The sequence below is a fragment of the Babesia bigemina genome, assembly GCF_000981445.1.
Source record: "Babesia bigemina genome assembly Bbig001, chromosome : IV".
Classification (NCBI taxonomy): Eukaryota; Apicomplexa; class Aconoidasida; order Piroplasmida; family Babesiidae; genus Babesia; species Babesia bigemina.
Window position 1 is genome coordinate 699275 of NC_027219.1, and position 20956 is coordinate 720230.

A 20956-nucleotide genomic window follows, 5' to 3' on the forward strand; every position below is an offset into this window, starting at 1 on the left:
CTCATCTTTTAGTCATTGTTGTGGTTTATTACTGCTCTACCAAGATATCTGTGTTATTGGCACTTCTACACAACAACCGTAATTAAAATATTTCTGACATCTGCGCCAGTGTGACGCCTATCAATACTATTTTAGCACGAGTTTTTTATTTCTGGATTTAATATGTGGATGCATTGAATCGTTGCTTATATGCTGTTATTGGGTGCGATTACACTATTTCTACAAATTTGCCTTTTGGCAAAACATGTTTTCCTATTGTTCGTTAGGCGCAAGGGAATCCCGGCACCTGCTTCATCTGAGGATCGAGTGGCATGTCCCATTGGAGTTATGCACGCCTGTGACGTGTGGTAGCGTTAGTGCCCACTCGTACCACATACGGCGCTTGTCATGTTTCCTCCAGACGTGCAGCATGACGAGTTGCCCTTCCTTGACGTAAATTGGGGCCGTAATCGGGAAGTACATAGGGAACCAGCTGATCTGGTCATCCATAACTCCTGGGACGGTAGAGATTTTAACGTCCTTGTACAACGTGCACTCGAAGTATCCCGCGAAGCCGTGTATGAAGCACTCCAGAGTAGACTTGAATGACATGCAAGAATATCTGTTGTTGTGTTCGTTGTTCATGTAGCAGAGCGCTTGCACGTCATCAGTGTCGCTGCAGCACCCTTTCATTTGTTTGTTGGGGTGCTCGAACTTGAAGCACGGCTTGGGCTGCTCTGCAACTTTGCAGAACTTGTGGAGCGCCACCGTGTAGGGGTGTTGAAAGGGCCTCTCGATTTGCGTGAGGTTGAGGCTGGCCCATACCTTCGGCGCGTAAATTGGCTCAGCGTATGAGACGTAGGTGCACGGCATGAACGTGACGCGATGCCCTGGGAAGTGCGTTTGGAAGGCGTTTTGTACTCCGTCTAGACACTCCGGCGCAAGTTCGTTGTCACCAAACGATCCCAACAGTTCGCTCAGAACGAGGTCCGCCGGTTCCGAAGGCTTCAACGTGCGCATATCCTGGAATATGAGCTTGACCTTGTCCCAGCCCTTTATGGCGTTCGTCGCAATTTTGTGCTTCAGTGTGAATACAGTCGCCGGGTTCTTTTCGAGCGCGTATATGGAAAACTCGGTAACATTGTTTTCAGCCAGTGCCCGCAAGCTGCAGTCCACCAGCGGCCCCCTACCAGCTCCGACAATGTATATTACCGGCCTCCTGACGCCATTATGTCCCTCATGATTGCCGTTATCCCCCTCACCCGGCGCTGCTTGGCCTGGTAGCGCGCCCGCCATGAAGTCCTTCAACCACAAACTAACCGCAGCCTCATATTGCGCGTATTTCCTTGTGCACCTCTCGAAATTTTCGTACGTAGCCGTTTCCAAATTGTCGCGTACAGGCTGCAGGGGCTCCTGGAGCATGTCCCAAAATCCCTCCTTGAACTGCTCGGCCTCAGTGAGAGGCGGCATCGCTGCATATGCCTTCCTCACCGCCGTGATGGCCTCTCTGACGCCGATGCCACCCGGCATTGGCGGCGTGTCCAGGTCCCTGATAGCGATCAGTTCCAGCGAGTCGGCGCTGCGCAGCTCGCTGGCCTTCCTGAGGGGTTCAAAGTTGAACATCCCACTCAGCATCACCTTGACGTCGTACTGCAGCAGGAAGTGCAGGTGCGGCACGAGGGCTGGTTTTAGCTGCACAGTCTCCCCGACCCTGACGAAGGAGCTTTCCCTAAGAATGACTGCAGTGAGTGGCTCTGCCACCCATCTTGCCAGGCGCCCGGCGTCATCATCGTCGATGACAATGGCGACCTTCAGCTGCGGAGAGTAATTCGTCATTTCGTGTATTGCGTTCCAGTATCCCCATGACACGTCGTTCGCAGCGAATGACAGGCAAACCGTGGGCATATTTGGCGAGTGCAGGAATGCCTTGAGCCGCTGCGCGAGGTTGGCAAGCAGCTCATGCGACTCGGCGAGCGTGGTGGCCTGCTGGAAGATGGGTTCGCAGTGTATACAGACGGCCCTGAGGCCAAGGTATGCCGACCACTCCATGTACGACATGAACGCGCCTCCCACGCTGTCGATGCGCGCGACGATCCTCTGGCTCCAGTAGTTGTAGGTGAGGACCAGGTCGCTTCCGCACAGCGGCACAAAGTTGTCATTCTGTTGGCCTTCCTCCGCAGAGTTCAAATTGAGGGACACAAATGAGATTCCCACGCTCTCTATGATCTTGATGACCCGGAGCAAATCGCTAGTTCCCGGATTCGGGAGGTTCCATCCGAAGACCAGTGGTGGCCTCAGCGCGGCCGGCTTCGGCATTGACGCCATGGTACGGAGAGAGTTTGGGTCCGTGTGTCTTTTAACCCCTATTGGTGCGATTGCGAACCGCTTGCGTTTCGCCTTGTGCCGCTCGGTTCCGGATGGCGCCGTGGCGGGTTATAGCGCGGGGCCGAAGCCACTCGCGGCGTGTCGGCATTTTGACGCCTGCAGCTATCGGTCCACCTCTATTCTGCGACCTATTGGAGACGTACAAGTGTGAGATCGATGTGTGACACGAGAGTGGCACGTTCCTTATCTGAGAGGACGCGAGGGAGGTTTTGACTGCCCATCGCTAAGATTTTGTACGCAGCGCGCCTTTCGTACCTACACCGCTACACTACACACACGTTTATTGCACATATAGTTGCCCTGAGTTGGACTAACTACGTCCGGCTGTTGCATCCTTCCTCCCCTGGCATTGCGCCAACCATTGCAGCCAACCGGGTGTGTAAGCGCCTGCACCCACATTTTAAAGCGCGAAACACTCCTACGGTTATTGTTACGTACTGCGGCGGCATGGGCGCAGGACCGGGGTTTCGTCGTGGTACATCGTCTGGGGGAGTCTTGCACTTGCCTTGGTTGACGCGCCGGCGCGTAGTCTACTCGCAATTTCTTATTGTTTCGCTCTTCCCAATTACCGCGGAGGTTTCCTTTGGCATTATTGCGGGGGAACCTTGATTGTGATCGTGTGGTTGCGCTGCGGAGCAGTCTGCGTCGCAGAGGTTCGCGCCTGAGCAGCGGCACGGCACGCGTTTTACCGTGTCACTTGCGCGCAGCGTTAGCCAGTTATGCGTTTGGCTGTGTGCTGTTGTGTTAGTGGCGCCACCTTGGCTTTGGGTTACCATGTCTGACCACAGAGGCCCTTACCAGCCGCCGTACCCCGGTACGACCGGCATCAGCGACCCGTTCGGCGGGAGTGGCCCGAAGTACCCCGTGCACGGCGAGGATGTGAAGTCCAGCCCGTTCGGCACGAGCGTGCCGCCCGCCTCGACTCCCCCCCCTGCGGCTCCGGAGCAGGCTCAGCCGTCGCCGGTAATTGCCCCGCCGCCCATGCCTCCCACGAACGTGAAGCCGAAGGAAGATGTAGAGGAGGAGAAGGTGCTGAAGGGCAGCCTTCCCGGCCAGGTGTTCCATGAGAGCTTCAAGTTTACGCCGCCCCCTTCGACGTCTGCGGCCAGCAGCTTCACCGAGACTAAAACGGGCGCCGAGATAATGGAGAACCTAAAATCGATGAATACCCCATCGCATTTCATCCGCTCTTCGGTGAACGTGCTACCCTCGAGCGCCACTCTGATGCAGAAGACACACGTTCCGCTCGGCATCGTGATCAGGCCCATGGCCCCGCTGTCGGAGGACGATCCCGAGATCCCGCTAGCCAACTCCGGGTCGGAGGCCATCACGCGCTGCACGCGTTGCCGTACGTACATTAACCCGTTCGTCACGTTCGACCGTGCGCGCCGCTATTGGACATGTAACATCTGTGGTGTCCCCAATGAGGCCCCGATGCGTTACACGAACCTCTCCGGGGATGATGAAAACCTGCCCCCCGAGCTTAAGACCGGCCTCGTGGAGCACCTGGCGTCGGCTGACTACATGGTTCGCCCGCCGCAGGCTCCTACCATAATGGTGGGCGATGATTTCGTGGCCATGACATAGTTGCAGTTTGTGATTGACGTGTCATCTTCCGCTGTCAACAGCGGCATGGTGGAGGTGGTCTGCCAAACGATTTCGGTTAGTGTTGCATGCGCGTTGTCTTAAAGTTCGCAGGACCTCATCAAGCAGCGTGCTTTGCCCGGCGATTCCCGCACCATGGTCGGCATTATGACGTACGACACCTCCGTCCACTTCTACGAGTTGTCTGGTAGCAACGGCAACCCTAACATTCTGGTTGTTTCGGACCTGGAGGACCTGTTTTTGCCTCTTCCCGGCGGCATTTTGGTCAACGTCGCGGACGCTGAGGCGGAGCTGTTGAATTTGCTTTCGTTGCTGCCCTCGACCTGGAAGAACACCACCGTCTCCGGCAGCTGCCTGGGCAGCGCAACGCGCGCAGCCCACTTCGCCATGAAGCACGTCGGCGGCAAGATCTGCTTATTCACTGGCTCTCCGAGCTACTTCGGCGACTTTTCGCTGAACGCCAACGCGTTGAGCCAGTCGAAGTCCGGCACGCCCAACATACAGCCTGTTGAGAAGTGCAAGGAGTACGCCATCATGGTCTCGATGGCCCAGGTGTCGATAGAGATGTTCGTTTGCACGCCCCAGAGCGTGAACCTGAGTGCGTTGTACCACCTGTCCGATTTGACCGCTGGCAACATCCACCACATGCCCTTCAAGACACACGTGGGCAACTCTAAGCTGGCGGAGGAGCTGCGGCGCGTGATCACCAGGGAAACCGGTTGGGAGTCTGTGATGCGCGTCCGCGTCAGCAAGGGTTGGAAGATCACCAACTGGTTCGGCCATTGCCACATCCGTGGCTCGGACTTGATGGTGCTGCCCAATTGCCATGCCGACCAAACGTTCACGCTGACGTTCGAGCATGAGGACAATGTCGTCATCAGCAAGGTCGCCTACTTCCAGTGCGCGCTGCTGCACACCACTTCCCGCGGGGAGCGCCGCATCCGCGTGAGCACGTACGCGATCCCAGTGAGCGACAACGCCAGCGAGGTGCTGCTGTCGGTGGACCCGGAGGCCGCGGTTTTGACGGCTGCCCAGCTCGCGCTGTCTACTGCCATGAACGGCAAGCTCAGCGACGCCAGGACGCAACTGCAGACGTTGTGCGGGCGCATCTCCAACGCGATGTCCACCCTGACGTCGATGCAGGATGTCACCAGCAAGATTGTTATGTATGTGTTCGGGCTGCTCAAGTCGCAGTGCTTCAGCGAGGCCAACGTCCCCGCCGACGTTCGGATGTACCATTCGATGCGCCTGAAGACCCTCCCCATAAAGGAGCTGGCGGTGTACTGCTACCCGCGCATGATCTGCGTGACTGACGTGGCCAGCGAGAGCGGTGAAAGGGGGGGCTCGTGGCTCCCACCGTCGCTCAACCTCACCCACTCGCGGCTGACCCAGGAGTCGGCATACCTGCTGGAGAACGGAGAGTGCATGATACTGTGGATCGGCAAGGGCGTCTCAACTCAGTGGCTACAGTCGGTGTTCGATGTCCCGTCTCTGGAGTCGCTGAACTGCGACCTGGCCGAGGCGTTCATGTCTAGCTGCAAGAACCCGGCCGCTGTTAGGCTGGCAACTATTGTGCGCGAGCTGCGTTCGCAGAGGTCCCCGTACATGTCGCTGTCTGTAACGAGGCAGGGTGACGAATCTGAGACGAAATTCTTCTCATGTTTGGTTGAAGACAAGACCCCGGGGATGATGCTCACTCTTAACGAGTTCATAAACTCCATCACCTTGCGCGTCCCTTTCCGCTTTCAGCTCTCCTAGTAACTAGCTGATGTAACCTCGTAGAATAATATTTGTGTTCGGTGCGGCCGCCGTCGGCCTTTTGCCGCCGCCCCTACATCCGCGTACGCGGTCGGCAGTTCAATTTGCGGCGGACCGGCCGCGGGGAACATGATCACGTCGAGCGCGTCACGCATATTTCCGGGTGTCATTTGGCGACTAGAGAGGTCGCCGTGAAAGCTTGTTCGGGCGAGCTGACGCTCGTTCGCGCGCAGCGGAAGTGTGTCAAGCTGAGGGCATCCCACGCCTCCGTTGCGGGTCTAATTGGCTTAACGGTATTATGTCGAATATAAACGTGAGCGGTCGTTAGGAATCCGTTTCTGCCGCCACGCTGTCCAGCCTCGCAGCGTAGGTCTTCATCGGCATCACCTTCCAGTCGACCATGGACGGCCGCGGCGACCCCTGGGGTGGCAACAACCCCGCGTTTACGAGGAAGGTCTTGCATACGAAGATGATGCCGAAGGGTCTCCCTTACATGATGCAAATGGTGACGCCGCAGGGGATGTATCCGAAGGGGGGTAACGCGTCGAACATGATGATGCCTCCGGGCGGCAAAACTGCACCGATGCCGCCTTCTCGCATGCCGCTCTACCCGGAGTCCGTCGGACACATGCCAAAGATGCTAGGGAAGCTCGGGCCAGGGTACATGCCCACCTCCATGCAGATGGACCCCCGCGGCGTGATGCCGCAGGACCGCATGCCCAACCTCCCGGCGCACATGTCGTACCGTGGCAGCACCGGCAACTCCCCTGTGGGAATGGCGCACCAGCGCGTTCCGCCCCGGCAGCTGCAACCTGGGCCTGGCGCCATGGCGCACGTGCCGTCCCCCACGTCCGTGGGCCACGGTATAATGGCGCCTGGCATGCACCCCGGCATGTCGCCCAGGGGCATGGCGCCGAACATGTCGCCGTCGTCGATGGGCCAGAACCACCAGGCGCCTGCGGCCATGCCCAGCAACGTGTCGCCGAAGAACCTGCAGCGGTACACCCCCGACCCGAGGCACCCGCACGCCGTCACGATGGGAAATACCGGCCGCGGTACGGCATCGCCGCATTACGCGTCGCAGATGATGGGCCCGCCGAAGATGGGCCCCATGGCCATGCCTATGGGGGGTATGAAGGTGCAGCCCGGCCCGGCCAGCGGTATGGGTTTCATGCAGGTGCCCCCCCCAGGAAGTCCTCACATGGTCATGTCCAACCGCCGGCCCAACATGATGATGGCGAAGCCTAGGATGCCTATGGACATGGGCCCGGGCTCTCACATGAAAAGCCCGTCCCCCGTGTCAGGAGTGAATTTCCCCGTTGTTGCGGCGCAACCGAGTGGGTTCCCCCGGCCAACGAGCCAGCCGCCGAAACCTACACGAACTCCGCCCAAGCGTACCGGCGAATCTCGTGCAGACCGTTCGATTGGTACGCCGCAGTCGGGTAGCTCGGACGGTGCGTTGGCCCTGCCCAAGGACGTTCCAATGGTCGATAGCGACGCTGCCGAAAAGAGGGCATCGCAGATTATCGAGCAGATGGAAAAGTGTTTGTTGGAACTTTTGTCAGAGCAGCTGAAGAAGGCCGAGGGCCTGTATGGCAAGACATTCACGGTGGACGAGTCGGAGGTGACCTCGGCTTTGATAAAAGGGTTCCTGCCAATACTGGGCGCGCTTTGGCGAGAAATAAAAGAATCACACAAGTACAGCTTAGATGAGCTGTACCTGGAGTTAAACAACCCAGATGCAGCTGATAAATGTGGTGTGGTCGTGAATCGAGAGTTGCGTAGCCTCGAGGAGTATTATCGTACCAAGCGTGACATCGAGAAGGTCTTAAATATGTATCGCAGCCGTACCAAACCGGCAAATAAGGACAATAACAACGCAAATGCAGCAGAAGACCAGGCTGCGACGGCGGCCACCCGTGCGCAGGAGTACGCGGAGGTGGGCTACAACCAGCGGCACTTGGTACAGAAGATTACCGCCTTAGACTATCGCAATGCGCTGGCGGGCGACAGGTGCAAGTCCATGATGCCTGAGAGCTTTCGCGTGCAGCAGATAAAGATGGCGTCGAGTCTGCACTTCGACATCCGGACCCCGCCGCAATGCATCTCTCCCCCACCTGAGGCGGCCGACAGCAACGCCGCGGAAATCGCACTCTCCAAATGTGCAAACAGCATGGACACTTCTCAGTTCCCTTCTATTGCGCTGAAGCTGTTGGACAGGTCGAAGCACAACCGCATGGATAAGGGGGGAGATGTGCCGATGTTGCCGATGGACATGCGCTATGCCAAGACCCCCGGCATGGCGCTTCCGCCTGAGGTGATGATGCAGATGCCTGCTGTCAAACCAGGTTTCGCCGGCATGCCTATGCACTTCCCTAAGGGCATGAACTTCCCGATGATGCAGATGGCAGGCATGATGCCCATGGGTCCCGGCGTGCCTCCGGGAATGCCGGCACAGTTCGGTCACATGGGCATGGGCGGCGTGCCTGGCAAGCAAGTCGTCGCGCCTGTTAAAACTCCGACGGGCAAACAGCCGGCTGGTGTGCCCAATATGCAAGGGAAGCACGGCGGTGTCGGCCCCCAGAACATCCCCGGACAGCCTGGCGGCCTTAACGCCCCGGGCGTTCCTCCTCGGCAGGGCAGTATGGGCATACAGATGCCCCCTACTCAGTTGGGCGCGAAGAGTTTCCAAGGTCTGCATGGGAAGCAGAACGCCATGATGATGCAGGGTCAGCCTTCGCAGCTCGGCCCGATGGGTTTCCAGGGAGCCCCCGGCAAGCAGGTGCCAAAAGGCATGCACGGACCACCTGGCAAACATGGTCATCTTGGAAAACATTTCATTCCGCTCATGCCTGGTCCTCAGGGGAAGCACGGGCCGTTGATGCCTCAGATGTCTGGGGTGAAGCCCGGCCCCCCCAAGCCGCCGATACACATGGGAATGAAGGCTCACAGTCAACAAGTTGGAGCGCCCATGCCGCCGCCGACTATGCATCCCATGATGCTGAAGCACCCTCCCCCTGTCTTCGGCAGCAAGTATAACTGAGCGGAGTGTGTATGGCCTGGCCATCCACAGTCGCGCCCGCGGCTGCGGCGAAGCCGCTGCCAATCACAAACTTTAATAAATATAAGGTTGTATTAGTAGCGGCTGCGTCGAGTTGGGTGGTGACCCTCGTTATGGCCGCGGTCCACCTCCTCCTGGTAGGTCGCGGTCCCCGATGTTGCGGGATTCCACAAGATTCTAATCTACATCGCATCTCAGTGTGTTCTCTTGATCCATTCGAAGTGCGAGTCGGGCGTCGGCCAGTTTAATGCTCAGTGTGCAGGTAGTTTTCACTGCGAACCAACGCTAATGTTCCCAGGCACATTGGTCATCTTTGGATGCTTGCAATCGCTTTCAGTGGCCCTTGGCGGGCCCGTTCGCGGTGTGTTAACTTTCGTGTGGACTTATGTCACTCAGTCATGCACGCTCTGCTCCACCGTAACACGTCGCTCTTTAGACAAGGTAGGCGGACGCCCTAATTAGCTACTCAGCTAATGCTCAGGTTACAGCTACCTGCCGAAATGTGTCGCACTAGGTGGGATAAACAGATCACGGTCACCGTTGCATGGCTATGCAGGCACTGCGGCTGCTGGCATCGCAACGCTGGTGATGCCCTTGCGAGGTGAGCGCGGCTCTGGCTTGTGTTCAACACTTCTCAGGGTTTTTCGTATGCCTGGGAGCTCCAGCCTGCAGGGAGCATTCCCGCACCCTCTATCTTGCGACAGTTACCGCAACGTGCATCGACAGGTGGGTGGCACCGGCGCACTGCTGATGCTTGCTGCAGCTGTCTGGCGTGCGGTATGTTCTGGGCGCTTGCGCGCGGCCGCGACTTCGCAGCGGTGCCGTCACCGTTGAAAAAGGAATCCGCCGCAAATGGGCAAAACACTACGCATAAGGGCTCTGCTGCGACCACCCAGTAACTCCGCGAGGGCGCAGAATCCAGCTCAGCCTTCTACCGCTTTCACTGATATAAATGCATCTAAAAACACATATTTGTTGCATTTTAAGCGTTATCTGGTCTCAAATCGTACCACCGCAAAATATTGTGTGTGCGTGTGTATACGACGTCGTTACCGTTCGGCCCCTGTCGCGGATGCGCGCCCTCCCCCGCAATAACAAACGATAGTCGCAGCTCACAAACTTTGCAATATTAGACTTATTGCACGCGTCTGTTATATGTTGTCGAAGGATTCGTTAATGCTGTGTGATGTTGTTTACAGAGTTTTACCTGAACGCACTGGGACGTATTCCGTCTCGTAAGCGCCCTTGAAAAAAAATCTATACACACACTATCGCCAACCTGCCGTGTTCCTGTATGATCCTGCGTCGTACTTAGGATGGACAGCAGCAAGGCGGTACTAATTGACCTGCTGCGGTTCCTTCCACTCGTGGAGGAGCGGCTTCTGGGCAAAGACTTTGACGTCTCGGACACACTCCAGCTGACCCATTTGCGCCAGGTGGGTGTAACCATTTTCCGTTCTCCCTAACTGTCTCGCAGTCCGTGGAGATGCTGGAGAGCATGGCTGCAAAATGCGAATCCGCTATAAGCATCGAGGGTAATTTATGATTAGCATGGCCTATAATGCGCTCAGAGGCGTCTGAAATTCGCAAGCGCATTGCGGTTGTGCGCGAGACCGTCGATGTCTTATCGCTCCGCAGCTCTCCCGCCCATTCGCCTTCTCAATATCGCGACGTGATGCTGTTGCCAGGCCGCGGCACAGCTCCTGAAGCATGCGACGCAGACTACGCTAGCTGTCTGAACATGACAAACGAAGAGTTCGATGCCCTTATCGAGGAGTGGGCTGAGGACCGTGAGAGGCCACCGACAACCATTAAGGTTAAGAAGAAGGGGCGCATGTCGTCCGATGTCGCTGAGGAGCAAATCCGTATCGACCTGGTGAAGCTAGCCGACGTACGTTTGGCCGCCTACCCGCATCATCCGTTGCATGCAGACCATGAAATCGAAAGCGCTGTGGTACCGCGACTTGCTGGTCAAGGATAACGAGGTGCGGTGTTACATTTCCACTCTTAATGGCACCGCAGGCCCTGTCTAAGTACACCGTGGAGCAGGAGAAACAGCTGGACACGGTGACACATGCAGCCAACGAAGCTGCCAAATTAGCTAAGACAGCGCGGCTCTCGTTGCGCCAATCGCTGTTCATGATCGCATCATTATTCTTTGCGGTGGTGTTTATGATGATGGTCTTCATCATCACTTAATGGGTTCGCACCGCAATCTGTCTAGCACTGTAGCATAGCTAGCACACTAAGACAGCCTAATTTAGCTGCAGGCATTTTAACTTTGTATTTACATTACCGGTGTCACTGCGGTAACGGTGTCGGAACGTTAAAGTCTCCGACGCTTGTATGTTATACGCGTCGTCGTTGCCGCTTTCGTGAGATCATCCGGCATGGATTTGCCAAGGTGCTCGGCATCATAGAGTGGGACCAGAATAATAAGGCAGCGCTCGTTGAGAACACATACCGTGCGCAGGGAGTGGAAGTGGCGCATTGGATGGTCAACGATATGCAGCGTGCTCACTGGCGTCTACCAACACTCCCATTGGGATGTGGTGTCACTAGGCACGCGCGCAATCATGTTCGGCGGGTCCAGATCTATAACGAACATTTGGTCGAATCGTTAGCTCATCAGTTCTAGTACGCGCCTGTTTTTTGTGCCACAGAACCGTAGTGTTGTGCCGCTATCCATGCGGTGTGACTCGCGTTGTGGCGCATCGACATACGGCACCCAGCTGGTTGCTATTCGTCTGGAGCTCAGAGGAATATTAAAAGTGTAGCACGGAACTGTTCGAGTTTCCGAGTTGCACCAAGGTTTAACGGGCTGTACACAGGCACTGCTTCCGTCGCGTCAGCACCCCGCGGGTTTTGACCAGGTTATTTACTATTGCGGTGTGAAAATGGCTTTCATGTTAACTAGTCTGCGTGGAGCAGTAGGTTTTCGTAGCTTTGTGGGTCAGTGCTACGTCAACCGCTCTGGTGGCATCGGAGCGCTCTACAAATCGCAACAGGATCTTATCCTTCCCCGTCGCTTAATCAGCGCTTCACGCAGCCGTGCAGGTGCTGTGAACCCGGTAAGTGGCCACAATGCTGCACCTGCCGGGCGCTCCCCCGAGACGGAGTCGTCCGCTACCCAGGTGAAGACTGAGGATGCTGATGCAAACTATAAAAAGGGGAAATACCCAGGACCCGGTGCGCCCAGGCCTGTGGGACAGCCAGACGACCTCCCCTGCATTGAATTCGGCAAGCCGACTGGAATGTACAATTTCGTGCGCCACCAGCACGGAGACCCCCGCGGTCACCTTCAGTCGGACGGACGCTTCCGTCCCACCCACGCGACGGACAGCTTCCACTGGTATGATGCGTACACTGACGTGCCGAAGCAGCGTTTTACAATAGTGAATGGCGAGACCATGATTATGGGCAAGGAGACGCGGCCCATGGAGGAGTTGTTCGGAGTGCCGCAGACCAACATTCCGTTCCACCCGCGCCGTCGAATGAACCTTTGGGGCAACCACAAGATCGTGTTGGGTGCCGAGTTCTGTTTCTTCTGGATTCCGACGTTTATCATTCTGGGTCTGGCCGTGCCGTGCTACACCATGATATACATGATGGACGAGGCGGTGGCGACGTCTATGACGGTAAAAGTGGTCGGCCACCAGTGGTATTGGGTTTACGAGGTGGAATCCCCGCCTTTGGTGGAGTAATGCATCGCTCCGCGGCATTCGCGCACATTATGCCACGGGTGCGGTTCAAATTGCCGCTTGATGCAACCTTCAATTAGTACACATCGAACAGCACGTTAATTGTGTTATTTTGCGCCTAGAATGTTCGCTTTTGGCCGTCTGATGGGCTAAACTTGAGGGGGCGCGCCGCGCCTCGGTTGCTTAAGTTTGAGCAGAGAAATACGTGTCAGCGCATGTCGGTTGACTGTGCTCACAAGTGTGTATGCCGGGCACACGGTGTATTTGGCGAACGCTATGTGTGCGTATACCCCCATCCGCAGGAGGCTTTATGGTGGCATGCCTAGGCGGTGATGTCGCGCCATGTTGCCGTAAACTGTGCATTGTTGTTCTTCATAGCACGGGTTATGTACAATAACTTAGTGCAGTAAATGTCTGAGAGCGTCGCTGACGTGCGGCTGTGCACATGAAGCCTGTCGTGGCACATCGCCAAGTGCGCCGCTGTTCCTGCGTGCTCGATAAGATCTGAAAGCGTGCCTCTATTTCATATAATCCAAGAAAATTTGGATTTCTGCCGAAAAATTGGCGGAATTCTCGTTTTAGTTCCCTGTCTTGGCCTTCAAAGTCCCGCGTTCCCATAGTCTACCCTGCTTGCGGGTGTGTCCAGTATATTAGTCGATTCGCGAAAGATGGCGGTATCCCGGATGCGTCGCACCGCCGACGGCGGTGTTGCTCAGGCTGTAGCTTCAGTCAAGGAGCACCAGAAGTTCAAAAAGATGCTTATGTTCGGAATGCGTTCCCTGTCTGACTTCTGCAACCCCCAACTGCAGATCCACGTGGACAATGCGTTGGACGCGCTGAATCGCAACGTCCTACCAAGCATTGTTACAGCGCTTTCGAACTTCGGCGATGACGAAGACATCATTTTTTCCTGCAGCCAGATCTTGCAGGCCATGGCACGGGCCTGCATGGAGGAATCCGAAAACCCGGAGATTTCTCAGAAGTTTTTGAAGGAGGGCGGTATGACGGCTGTCGAGCTTATCCTCAACCAGTGTCCGCAGGACGACACCGTGTTGGGCTACTGCTATGCCGTCATTGAGTGCTTCAGCGCCTCCAATTCCCTCGCCGATGGCGGCGCTTCTCTCACGGGCACCATTTGCAAGTCGGTGCGGAACAAGGAGTCCATGCCCGTTCCCGTTGCCACCAGAGCGCTTGTTTGCCTGTCCGCTATCTGCGCGAGCTCGTCAGGGCCCGCCAAGATGAAGCAACATGAGGGTATGGCCGTGCTGCTGCAGCTGTGTCTGCTGCTGCCCACGGAGCAGCCCAGCATCGGCGTCGTAGAGAGGTCCATGAAGGCTGCTACTGCGGTTGCTGCGGCAAAGATGGTTGATCAGTCGAGCCTTGACCCCGTGATCCAGGTGATTGAGAAGTTCAAGACGTCGAAGATTGTTTTGAGCCATGGTAGCGACATCGTGAAGTCACTCGTGAGCACGGCTTCCCTAAAACAGAGCCTTCAGGACATTCAAAAATGCGCTGCCGGCTCCCCCGAGCACAAAGCTGCGGTTGACACCCTGCGCTCGCTGTCATACATTTCTTCTGTGGGAGAGCAGCTGGCGAAGGATGGCGCTTTGGGTCTCATGGTGGACCTGATCAAAAACGCCGTGTCACAGATGGAAACCCACAAGGAAGTCATGGTGAACGTGATTTCGGTGGCGGCGCGCATTCTGGGTTCTGTTGCGGCTAACCGCAGCTACTGCGAGGAGGTGGTCAACAAGGGTGGTGTGGACAACCTTGTGGCTGCGATGCAGGTCTGCATGGAGTACCCCTCGTGCATTGCGAGCATCGGCGATGCTCTGGCTCAGTTGCTCCAGGCCGGCCCTGCCGCCTACTTGAAGACGGACGCCGTTGCCGTGGCGCTGCCCATCCTGTACCAGCTGTCGGACAAGGAGGATGTGGCCTCTTCGCTGATGGCGTTCGTCGCCGCAGCGTCCCAGAAGGACGAGCTGCAGCCTGCGTTTATTTCTAACAAGGTTGTCGAGATCATGTGCACTTGCTGCCAGTACCATTCCGAGAACCTGCCCCTGCACCTCAACATCATCCAGGTGCTGAACCGTTTCTCGAGCCAAGTAAAGGACCTTTCGCTAGTGTACGAGTATGGAGGGCTCCAGGGTATAGCCATGTCGATGGCTGCGCACTACCGCAGCGACAAGTACTGCCTGGAGGTGCTGGCGTTGCTGCTCACCTTCGCGTGCACTCCCGAGGCACACCAGTACATGACGACGGGCGAGGAGTCGATCATCGACATCATCCTCCAGCTGATGTTGGAGCACCAGGAGATCGAGGCCATCACCAGTTCCGCGGTGAAAGTGCTAGAAATCCTGTCCACCGAGGAGGACGTCCAGCGCACCATGAAAGGTCTCAGCCTGTCCCTCCAGACTTCCAGGGACAACCCCGATGGCGCGTACGCCAAGATCGCCGCGGTGACTGGGTTGTCTCGCATCGCACGTCTGCGACCCAGCATCCTTTCTTCGGGTATGCCCAAGGAGATCATGAAGTCTGTGAGCACGTGGGTGGAGAGCTCCAACTTCGAGGGCCGTTCCAAGCTGACGAAGGCCGCCATGCAGTCCGCCGTGGTGGCGAGCGAAGATGCGGCCGAGTGTGTCGCCATGATCCAAAAGGTGTGCGACTTGGCCTGCCTGCCTCAGGTGAAGCGTGTGATTGACCTCGAGGGTGCCGACGACAACTTCTTGCTGCACTGCACTGGCGCGCTGCGCCAGATGTGCTCGGTGGAGCGCACCTACAGCCCCGAGGAGTGCACTACGGTCGTGGAGAGCATCAACCGTGTCATGCGGAAACACGTGGACATCAAGAACGCCGAGACCCAGTGCATCGAGGCCCTGCACGACTTCGTGCAAGTTACGGGCAAGAACGGCATTGAGGCTTTGATTTCCACTGGCGCCATCGTCGGCGTTGTTGGGTACCTGATTAAGATCCCCATGTACCTCCCGTGCCAGATTGCCGGTGTCGGCTTCTTGCTGGCGTGCGCCAAGATGGACTACCGCGCCCTCGAGTGCCTGAAGCAGTGCAACTGCTACCAGCTGCTGCGCGCCCTCAACCGCACCCACAAGAAGTCCAGGAAGCTGAAGGCGATGGTCGGTGTCTTGATGACCATGATCATGCCTCCGGAGGCGTTCGAGGCCGAGCTTACCCAGCTGTTAATCGACATGGCCAAGGGCCAGGAAACGAACGACATCGTTGCCGTGCACACTGCGTTGATGTCTATGAACCAGTTGCTGGTTGCCAAGGAGTGCATCCGCATTGCCGCCCGCCTGGGAGTGCCCGAGGCTCTCACGAAGGCGTGCACGTGGACATTGAAGAACAAGGCGCTCGCCGCCAAGGTCCAGGTTGTCGAGCCGGGCGACCTGGCCGGAAAGGACCTGGTCGATGGTATATTGTTCGAGGTGGCGCAGGCCAACTTCAACATGGGCCAGAACCGCAACGGTCTCATCGCCATGACGAAGCAGCAGTCCCACTTGACGTCTCTGACGGTTTACCAGAGCCTGGAGTCGCCTGTAACGACGATGGTGGAGGACGGTGCTTGCGCCGCGCTTGACGGCATGACCCTGCTTTTCCTGCACAACCGCGCCAACGTCGAAGAGGCGTTGCAGAACGATGTCCTCGCCAAGGTTTGCCGCGGCTTCACCATGTTCCAGGGGTGCCCGAACGTCATCCGCAGCATATGCAGGTGCCTTGCTTCCATGTGCATTACGGAGGCGCGCGTGAAGTCCTTGGTTGAGAGCCCCGACTTCGTGAAACTGACCAACAACCTCGTCAGCCTGGTTAACAGCGACAACAACGAGGTTGCGCTGAACGCGTTGAAGGCTATTTCGGAGCTGCTTAAGGTCAACAGCGACGTGTTGTTGAACTACTTCGCCACCAAGACCAACACCATCCCTGTGCTCTTCCACAAGATTGAGGTGCACCCTGAGGACCCCAAGATCGTTGCTCTGTCGGCGTCATGTCTTAATTGCTACGGCAAGAATGTCGGCAACGGCCGCAAGGACATCCCTGCAGTGCTGTCCAACATCACTCGTGCGCTGAAGGAGAACAAGAACGTTGGCACGACTGTTCTGCCTATCCTCAGGCTGCTGCTGAACCTCGCGAACCAGGAGACCAAGCAGGCGCTGAAGAGCTCCGGTGTCATGGAAATCGTGAGCGATGTGATGATGATCCACATCGACGACGAAGAGATCGCCGCTGCCGGTGGTGAATTGTTCGGTTTCCTCGGAGCTGAGGCCCAGATCCGCGCCTTGATGAGATCCGTCATCGACACTGTGAAGGTGCAGCAGGACGATATGGCCCAGCAGGTTGATTCCATGTGCATCCGTCTCGCGATGTACCTGCTGTCCCCGCTTGAGAACCGTGCGGATGCCCTTGCTGAGACCGAAGAGTTTTTGGGAGCGCTCAACACCTGCATTGCTTACGCCGCTGACAACAAGAACCTGGTGGCCAACGCCACTTTGGTGTCACGTCGTCTGTGTGACTCCGTCATCGAGGACTTCGAAGACCAGTTCGGTGCATGGGCGGTTGCCAACTCCAGCAACCTGCAGCAGATCATCTCCGTGTTGAATTCGGAGTACGGTGCGAGCAATGTGAAGTTCTTGTGCCACGCGTACCGCGTCTTCACGTGCTGTGCAGTAAACCCGTACGTGACGGACCTGATGCAGGCGGAGTGTGAGACGGTGCTCCCGCGCTCCATCGAACTGCTTGACCGCTACCAGGGCAACGCTGAAGTGTGCCACGCGATTTTGGAGTTCTTGAACCACCTTTCCAAGTCCCCTGCAACCGAGAACTCGGCGCAGAATTCGGGCAGCCAGCTGATCTACAGTGTTTGCCAGCAGAACAACGCGGACATGATATCCATCGCGAGCAACCTGATGATCAACCACAAGAATGCGGACAATGTGGTCATCCCTGCCATGCAACTCATTGGGGAGCTTGTTGGTGGAGGTTCGTACCAAGCCGACAAGGCGGCGGTGGCCGCGGCCATGTCCGCTGCCGAGCGTGTCTGCCTTGGGGACGTCTCCCACCAGCGCAAGTTGGCCTACATGGAGATGGTCGCTAGGGTGTTGGGCAGCCTGGAGACTAAGGATGCTCACAGGTTGATGGAGAACGTGGTCCAGATGATGAACGCAGGCGTCATCGAGCGCAACCCTGCAACGCTTGCAGCGTACGCTCGCCTGCTTGCTGGCGCGATACTGGCCGACCCCGAGAACAAGGACAACATGCAGCAGCTGAACAAGATGGGCGCCATCAAGGTGTTGGCGGATCTTTTGGACGACCGCTCCCTGTTCGACAAGGCAACTGTGCTGACGGTGTTGCAATCCCTTCAGTCATGCGTCAATGGTGCTCCCGCCAGTGCCGTCCTGGTGCTGAAGGAAGCGCTGCCTAAGCTGATTGAGAACGGCTCAGACTTATTGACGAACGATCCGGACTGCAGCAACGCTTTCTGCGACCTGTTGTTGGACGCCGTTAAGATCGAGGGTGTTGGCCGCGTGCTGGGTGGCATGGAGCCCGTCATGAACCAGTTGCACAACCTCCAGATGAAGGCCAAGGATGCTGGTAACAAGGAACTGGAGTCCCGTGTGTTGCAGATCCTGAAGGGCATCGCTGCCGACCAACCGAAGATCAGGAATTGCAAGAGCATCTACCTGATGTTGGAAGAGCGTAAGAGCGAAGGCCAGACCATTTCGATTGCTCAAGCCATGGAGCTTGCGGACGACGCGAACTTCCTGCTGAAGACCATGACCGCGTACAACAACAAGGTTTTGGCATACGAGGAAGACAACGGCAAAGACTTCATCTACGGTTCTATGGCGTTCGAATTGCTGTACAGCGTAGTAGACAACTGCCAGTACCTCACCGACAACGGCGTGCTGGAGACGCAGATGGATTCGTTGAGCAAGCAGACCCACCTCAACATCAGCAACTCGATTTCGGCGGCGCTGTGCGCGGGATGCTTGCACCCAGTTTTCGTCGCCAAGATTCTTACTCGTCCGAACAGTGTGAAGCAGATTGGAGATTACCTGAAACGCGTGCACTCCGGCAACGGAATGATTGTCCCAGCCACTTCTGAAGGGTCTGACAACATCGCCGAGGTTGTGCTTATCAACGCGCTGTTGCTCGTCGAACGCTCGGCCGTGAACCGCCGCATTTACCTGAAGTCTGACGTCATCAATACCGTGGTTGATGTCTGGGACGCGTACGACCAGCACAAATATGAGACGCCCCGTCTGCTGCGCCAGACCTTCCGCACGCTGCGCAAGATCGTGGCGGAGGGCCACCTCGACATTATGTTGAAGTGCAACATGGTTGCGCGCATCAAGCAGATCCTTGCGACGACGGAAGATGTGAACCTGATTCCCGACGCTCTCTTCCTTGTCGGTAGTATGGCCGTGGTCAAGCAAATCAAGACCCAGATTTGTGAACTGGGCCTGCTGGACGGCATCGTGCATCTGATGGAGCGCCACGTGGGCAACCCGGATTCACCAAACGCCATCATCACGAACACCTGCCTCGCGCTTGCCAACGCTTGCATCGGCCATCGCCAGGCCACGGACCGCTTCTTGCAGTTGAAGGGTCCGGAGTTGAACGTCCGCATTCTGCGTGAGTACGCCGAGTCGCACGAAATCACCAACGGTGCCAGTATCCTGCTGTGTAACATGCTTTACAAGAACGACAACCTCAAGGGCACGTACGGTAAGTTGGGCGCTCCGGAGGCTCTGGTGCGTTGCCTGCGTGCTTACGCTGGTTCCAACCAGGGTTTCGCCATCCGTTGCATTGAGTCCCTGTTCAAGGCCATTTCCAACCTCGCGCTCTACGCCAGCAACGTGGCCCTGTTCCTGAGTGCTGGGATTGAGGACAGTTTCCGCGCCTGGTTGGCTGACCTGGAACCGTCGTTCTCGGACGCGCAGCTCAAGACCGGTTTGCAGACCCTGTCCAACCTTGTGATGGACAACAGAGAAGAGAACATGCGCAAGTTCTCCGTGGTGCTGCCGCCCGTCTTGAAGGTTTTGGCGCAGGACCGCCAAGACAGCAAGGTTGCGTTGCTGTTGTTCGACATCTTGGCCTCGCTGTGCCGTCTCCCCGACAACAGCAATACCTTCTTGGAAAGTGGAGGTGCAGAGATGTGCATCCAGACCATGCGTCGTGTGAGCTATGACCTGGTTACGCTGACCCTCGGCATCAACCTCCTGGCCATTCAGGCCGGCAACCCCGCTGGTGCCCGGAAGTTGCTTGAACTGGACGTGTTCAGCCTGCTGGTTGCCAACCTGACGTTCGAGGAGCACACCCCCGAGATGAACGACATTTTGATCGCGAGTCTCCGTTGCCTCAGGAAGCTGGTGAACTGCGCCGAGATGGTATACCTCTTCTGCAGCCAGGATGGTCTGGCCGCCACGATTGCAGTCTCCCGCAAGACCCAACAACACCCGGTTATTCTGATCGAGTCCCTGCGTTTGATCCTGGGTATGCTGCAGCTGACCGAAGGTAAGGAGGCTGGCGCTGCGCCGGCATGGGAGAACATTGGCATGGAGAAGGAGGACATCGATACCCTTTTGGGCATCGTCTGTGTCTGTGGCGCCAATGAACAGGCGCAGAAAATGGCCCGGCTGCAGAAGATTTTGTTCAGCGTCATCGCCTACTTCCTGTCCCAGGGTCTGGGCAATGAGGCGCTCATTGTCAACAACTTCTCTGCGATTGGAAACACGTACCTTACCAACTTCCCCAGTGCCATTGACGTGATCACGCTGATGACCGTGCTCTTGGAGAACGTTTTCACCGCCCCTGTCGAGGTGCGCAACAACCTGCTCTCCAGGGAGATGGTGAAGAGGTACCGCGACGTGGTGTCTGCGCTGCCCAAGAAGAAGCCTGAAGAAAAGACCTTCTACACCCGTTGCCAGACCCTCGTGAATGCCCTCGCTTCGAGCGAAGAACGCACTCTGGAGTCGACTGGCCATTTCGACATCGCCCTCAGTGAGTGGAACGTGGACCCGTACCCGCACGGTATCCACGACCTGCCAGAGCCCGTGAAGCAGTCGCTACGTACCGGCGGCCGCGTAAAGGGTTACATCCGCGACAGTACCACTCGCGTCGGCATTCGGTGGCGTTCGAGCCAGGACCTCAACTACCTGGAGTGGGGCCCCGAGGAGGAAGAGTACCCGTACCGTATTGCGATCCGCTGCATCCGCAACATTGCGCGTGGCCTTCGTCACCCCACCCTGGAAGCCGCCAACGCCAAGGAGCCGCGCAAGGTCAACAACAACAACTGCTTCTGCATTCTGGGTTCCGCGACCGAGGACTTCCCCGATGGGTTCGCTCTCCCTATTAAGTGCAAGAACGTAAAAGAGCGCGACGCCGTCGTCGAGCTCCTCGTCCAATGGCGTGATGCCGCTACTTACAACTACTAATTGACAACATGTATAACATT

General features: G+C 57.0%; 7 protein-coding genes across 7 annotated transcripts; 6 read left to right on the top strand and 1 right to left on the bottom strand.

Annotated features, from left to right (window-relative positions):
• Positions 1–291: 291 nt before the first annotated feature.
• On the bottom strand, positions 292–2304 carry BBBOND_0403230 (skb1 methyltransferase family protein, putative; the record flags this gene model as incomplete). The annotated part of the gene is made up of 1 exon (XM_012914567.1): positions 292–2304. The coding sequence occupies one exon, from the start codon at positions 2302–2304 to the stop codon at positions 292–294; it is 2013 nt and encodes a 670-aa protein (XP_012770021.1).
• Positions 2305–3138: 834 nt separating this feature from the next.
• On the top strand, positions 3139–5727 carry BBBOND_0403240 (Sec 24 protein transport protein, putative; the record flags this gene model as incomplete). Its single annotated transcript, XM_012914568.1, has 3 exons — positions 3139–3921; positions 3958–4026; positions 4063–5727. The coding sequence occupies 3 exons, from the start codon at positions 3139–3141 to the stop codon at positions 5725–5727; spliced, it is 2517 nt and encodes an 838-aa protein (XP_012770022.1).
• Positions 5728–6127: 400 nt separating this feature from the next.
• BBBOND_0403250 (hypothetical protein, conserved) lies at positions 6128–8770 on the top strand (the record flags this gene model as incomplete). The annotated part of the gene is made up of 1 exon (XM_012914569.1): positions 6128–8770. The coding sequence occupies one exon, from the start codon at positions 6128–6130 to the stop codon at positions 8768–8770; it is 2643 nt and encodes an 880-aa protein (XP_012770023.1).
• A 131-nt stretch (positions 8771–8901) lies between these two features.
• Positions 8902–9687, top strand: BBBOND_0403260 (hypothetical protein; the record flags this gene model as incomplete). The annotated part of the gene is given in 7 exon segments (XM_012914570.1): positions 8902–8925; positions 8987–9053; positions 9087–9149; positions 9185–9229; positions 9345–9410; positions 9427–9514; positions 9552–9687. The coding sequence occupies 7 exon segments, from the start codon at positions 8902–8904 to the stop codon at positions 9685–9687; spliced, it is 489 nt and encodes a 162-aa protein (XP_012770024.1).
• A 417-nt stretch (positions 9688–10104) lies between these two features.
• On the top strand, positions 10105–10987 carry BBBOND_0403270 (hypothetical protein, conserved; the record flags this gene model as incomplete). Its single annotated transcript, XM_012914571.1, has 5 exons — positions 10105–10224; positions 10266–10323; positions 10360–10679; positions 10720–10773; positions 10811–10987. 5 exons carry the CDS (start codon positions 10105–10107, stop codon positions 10985–10987), a joined length of 729 nt encoding a protein of 242 aa, XP_012770025.1.
• A 698-nt stretch (positions 10988–11685) lies between these two features.
• On the top strand, positions 11686–12492 carry BBBOND_0403280 (cytochrome c oxidase subunit 2a, putative; the record flags this gene model as incomplete). The annotated part of the gene is made up of 1 exon (XM_012914572.1): positions 11686–12492. The coding sequence occupies one exon, from the start codon at positions 11686–11688 to the stop codon at positions 12490–12492; it is 807 nt and encodes a 268-aa protein (XP_012770026.1).
• Positions 12493–13157: 665 nt separating this feature from the next.
• On the top strand, positions 13158–20936 carry BBBOND_0403290 (hypothetical protein, conserved; the record flags this gene model as incomplete). The annotated part of the gene is made up of 1 exon (XM_012914573.1): positions 13158–20936. The coding sequence occupies one exon, from the start codon at positions 13158–13160 to the stop codon at positions 20934–20936; it is 7779 nt and encodes a 2592-aa protein (XP_012770027.1).
• Positions 20937–20956: the final 20 nt, after the last annotated feature.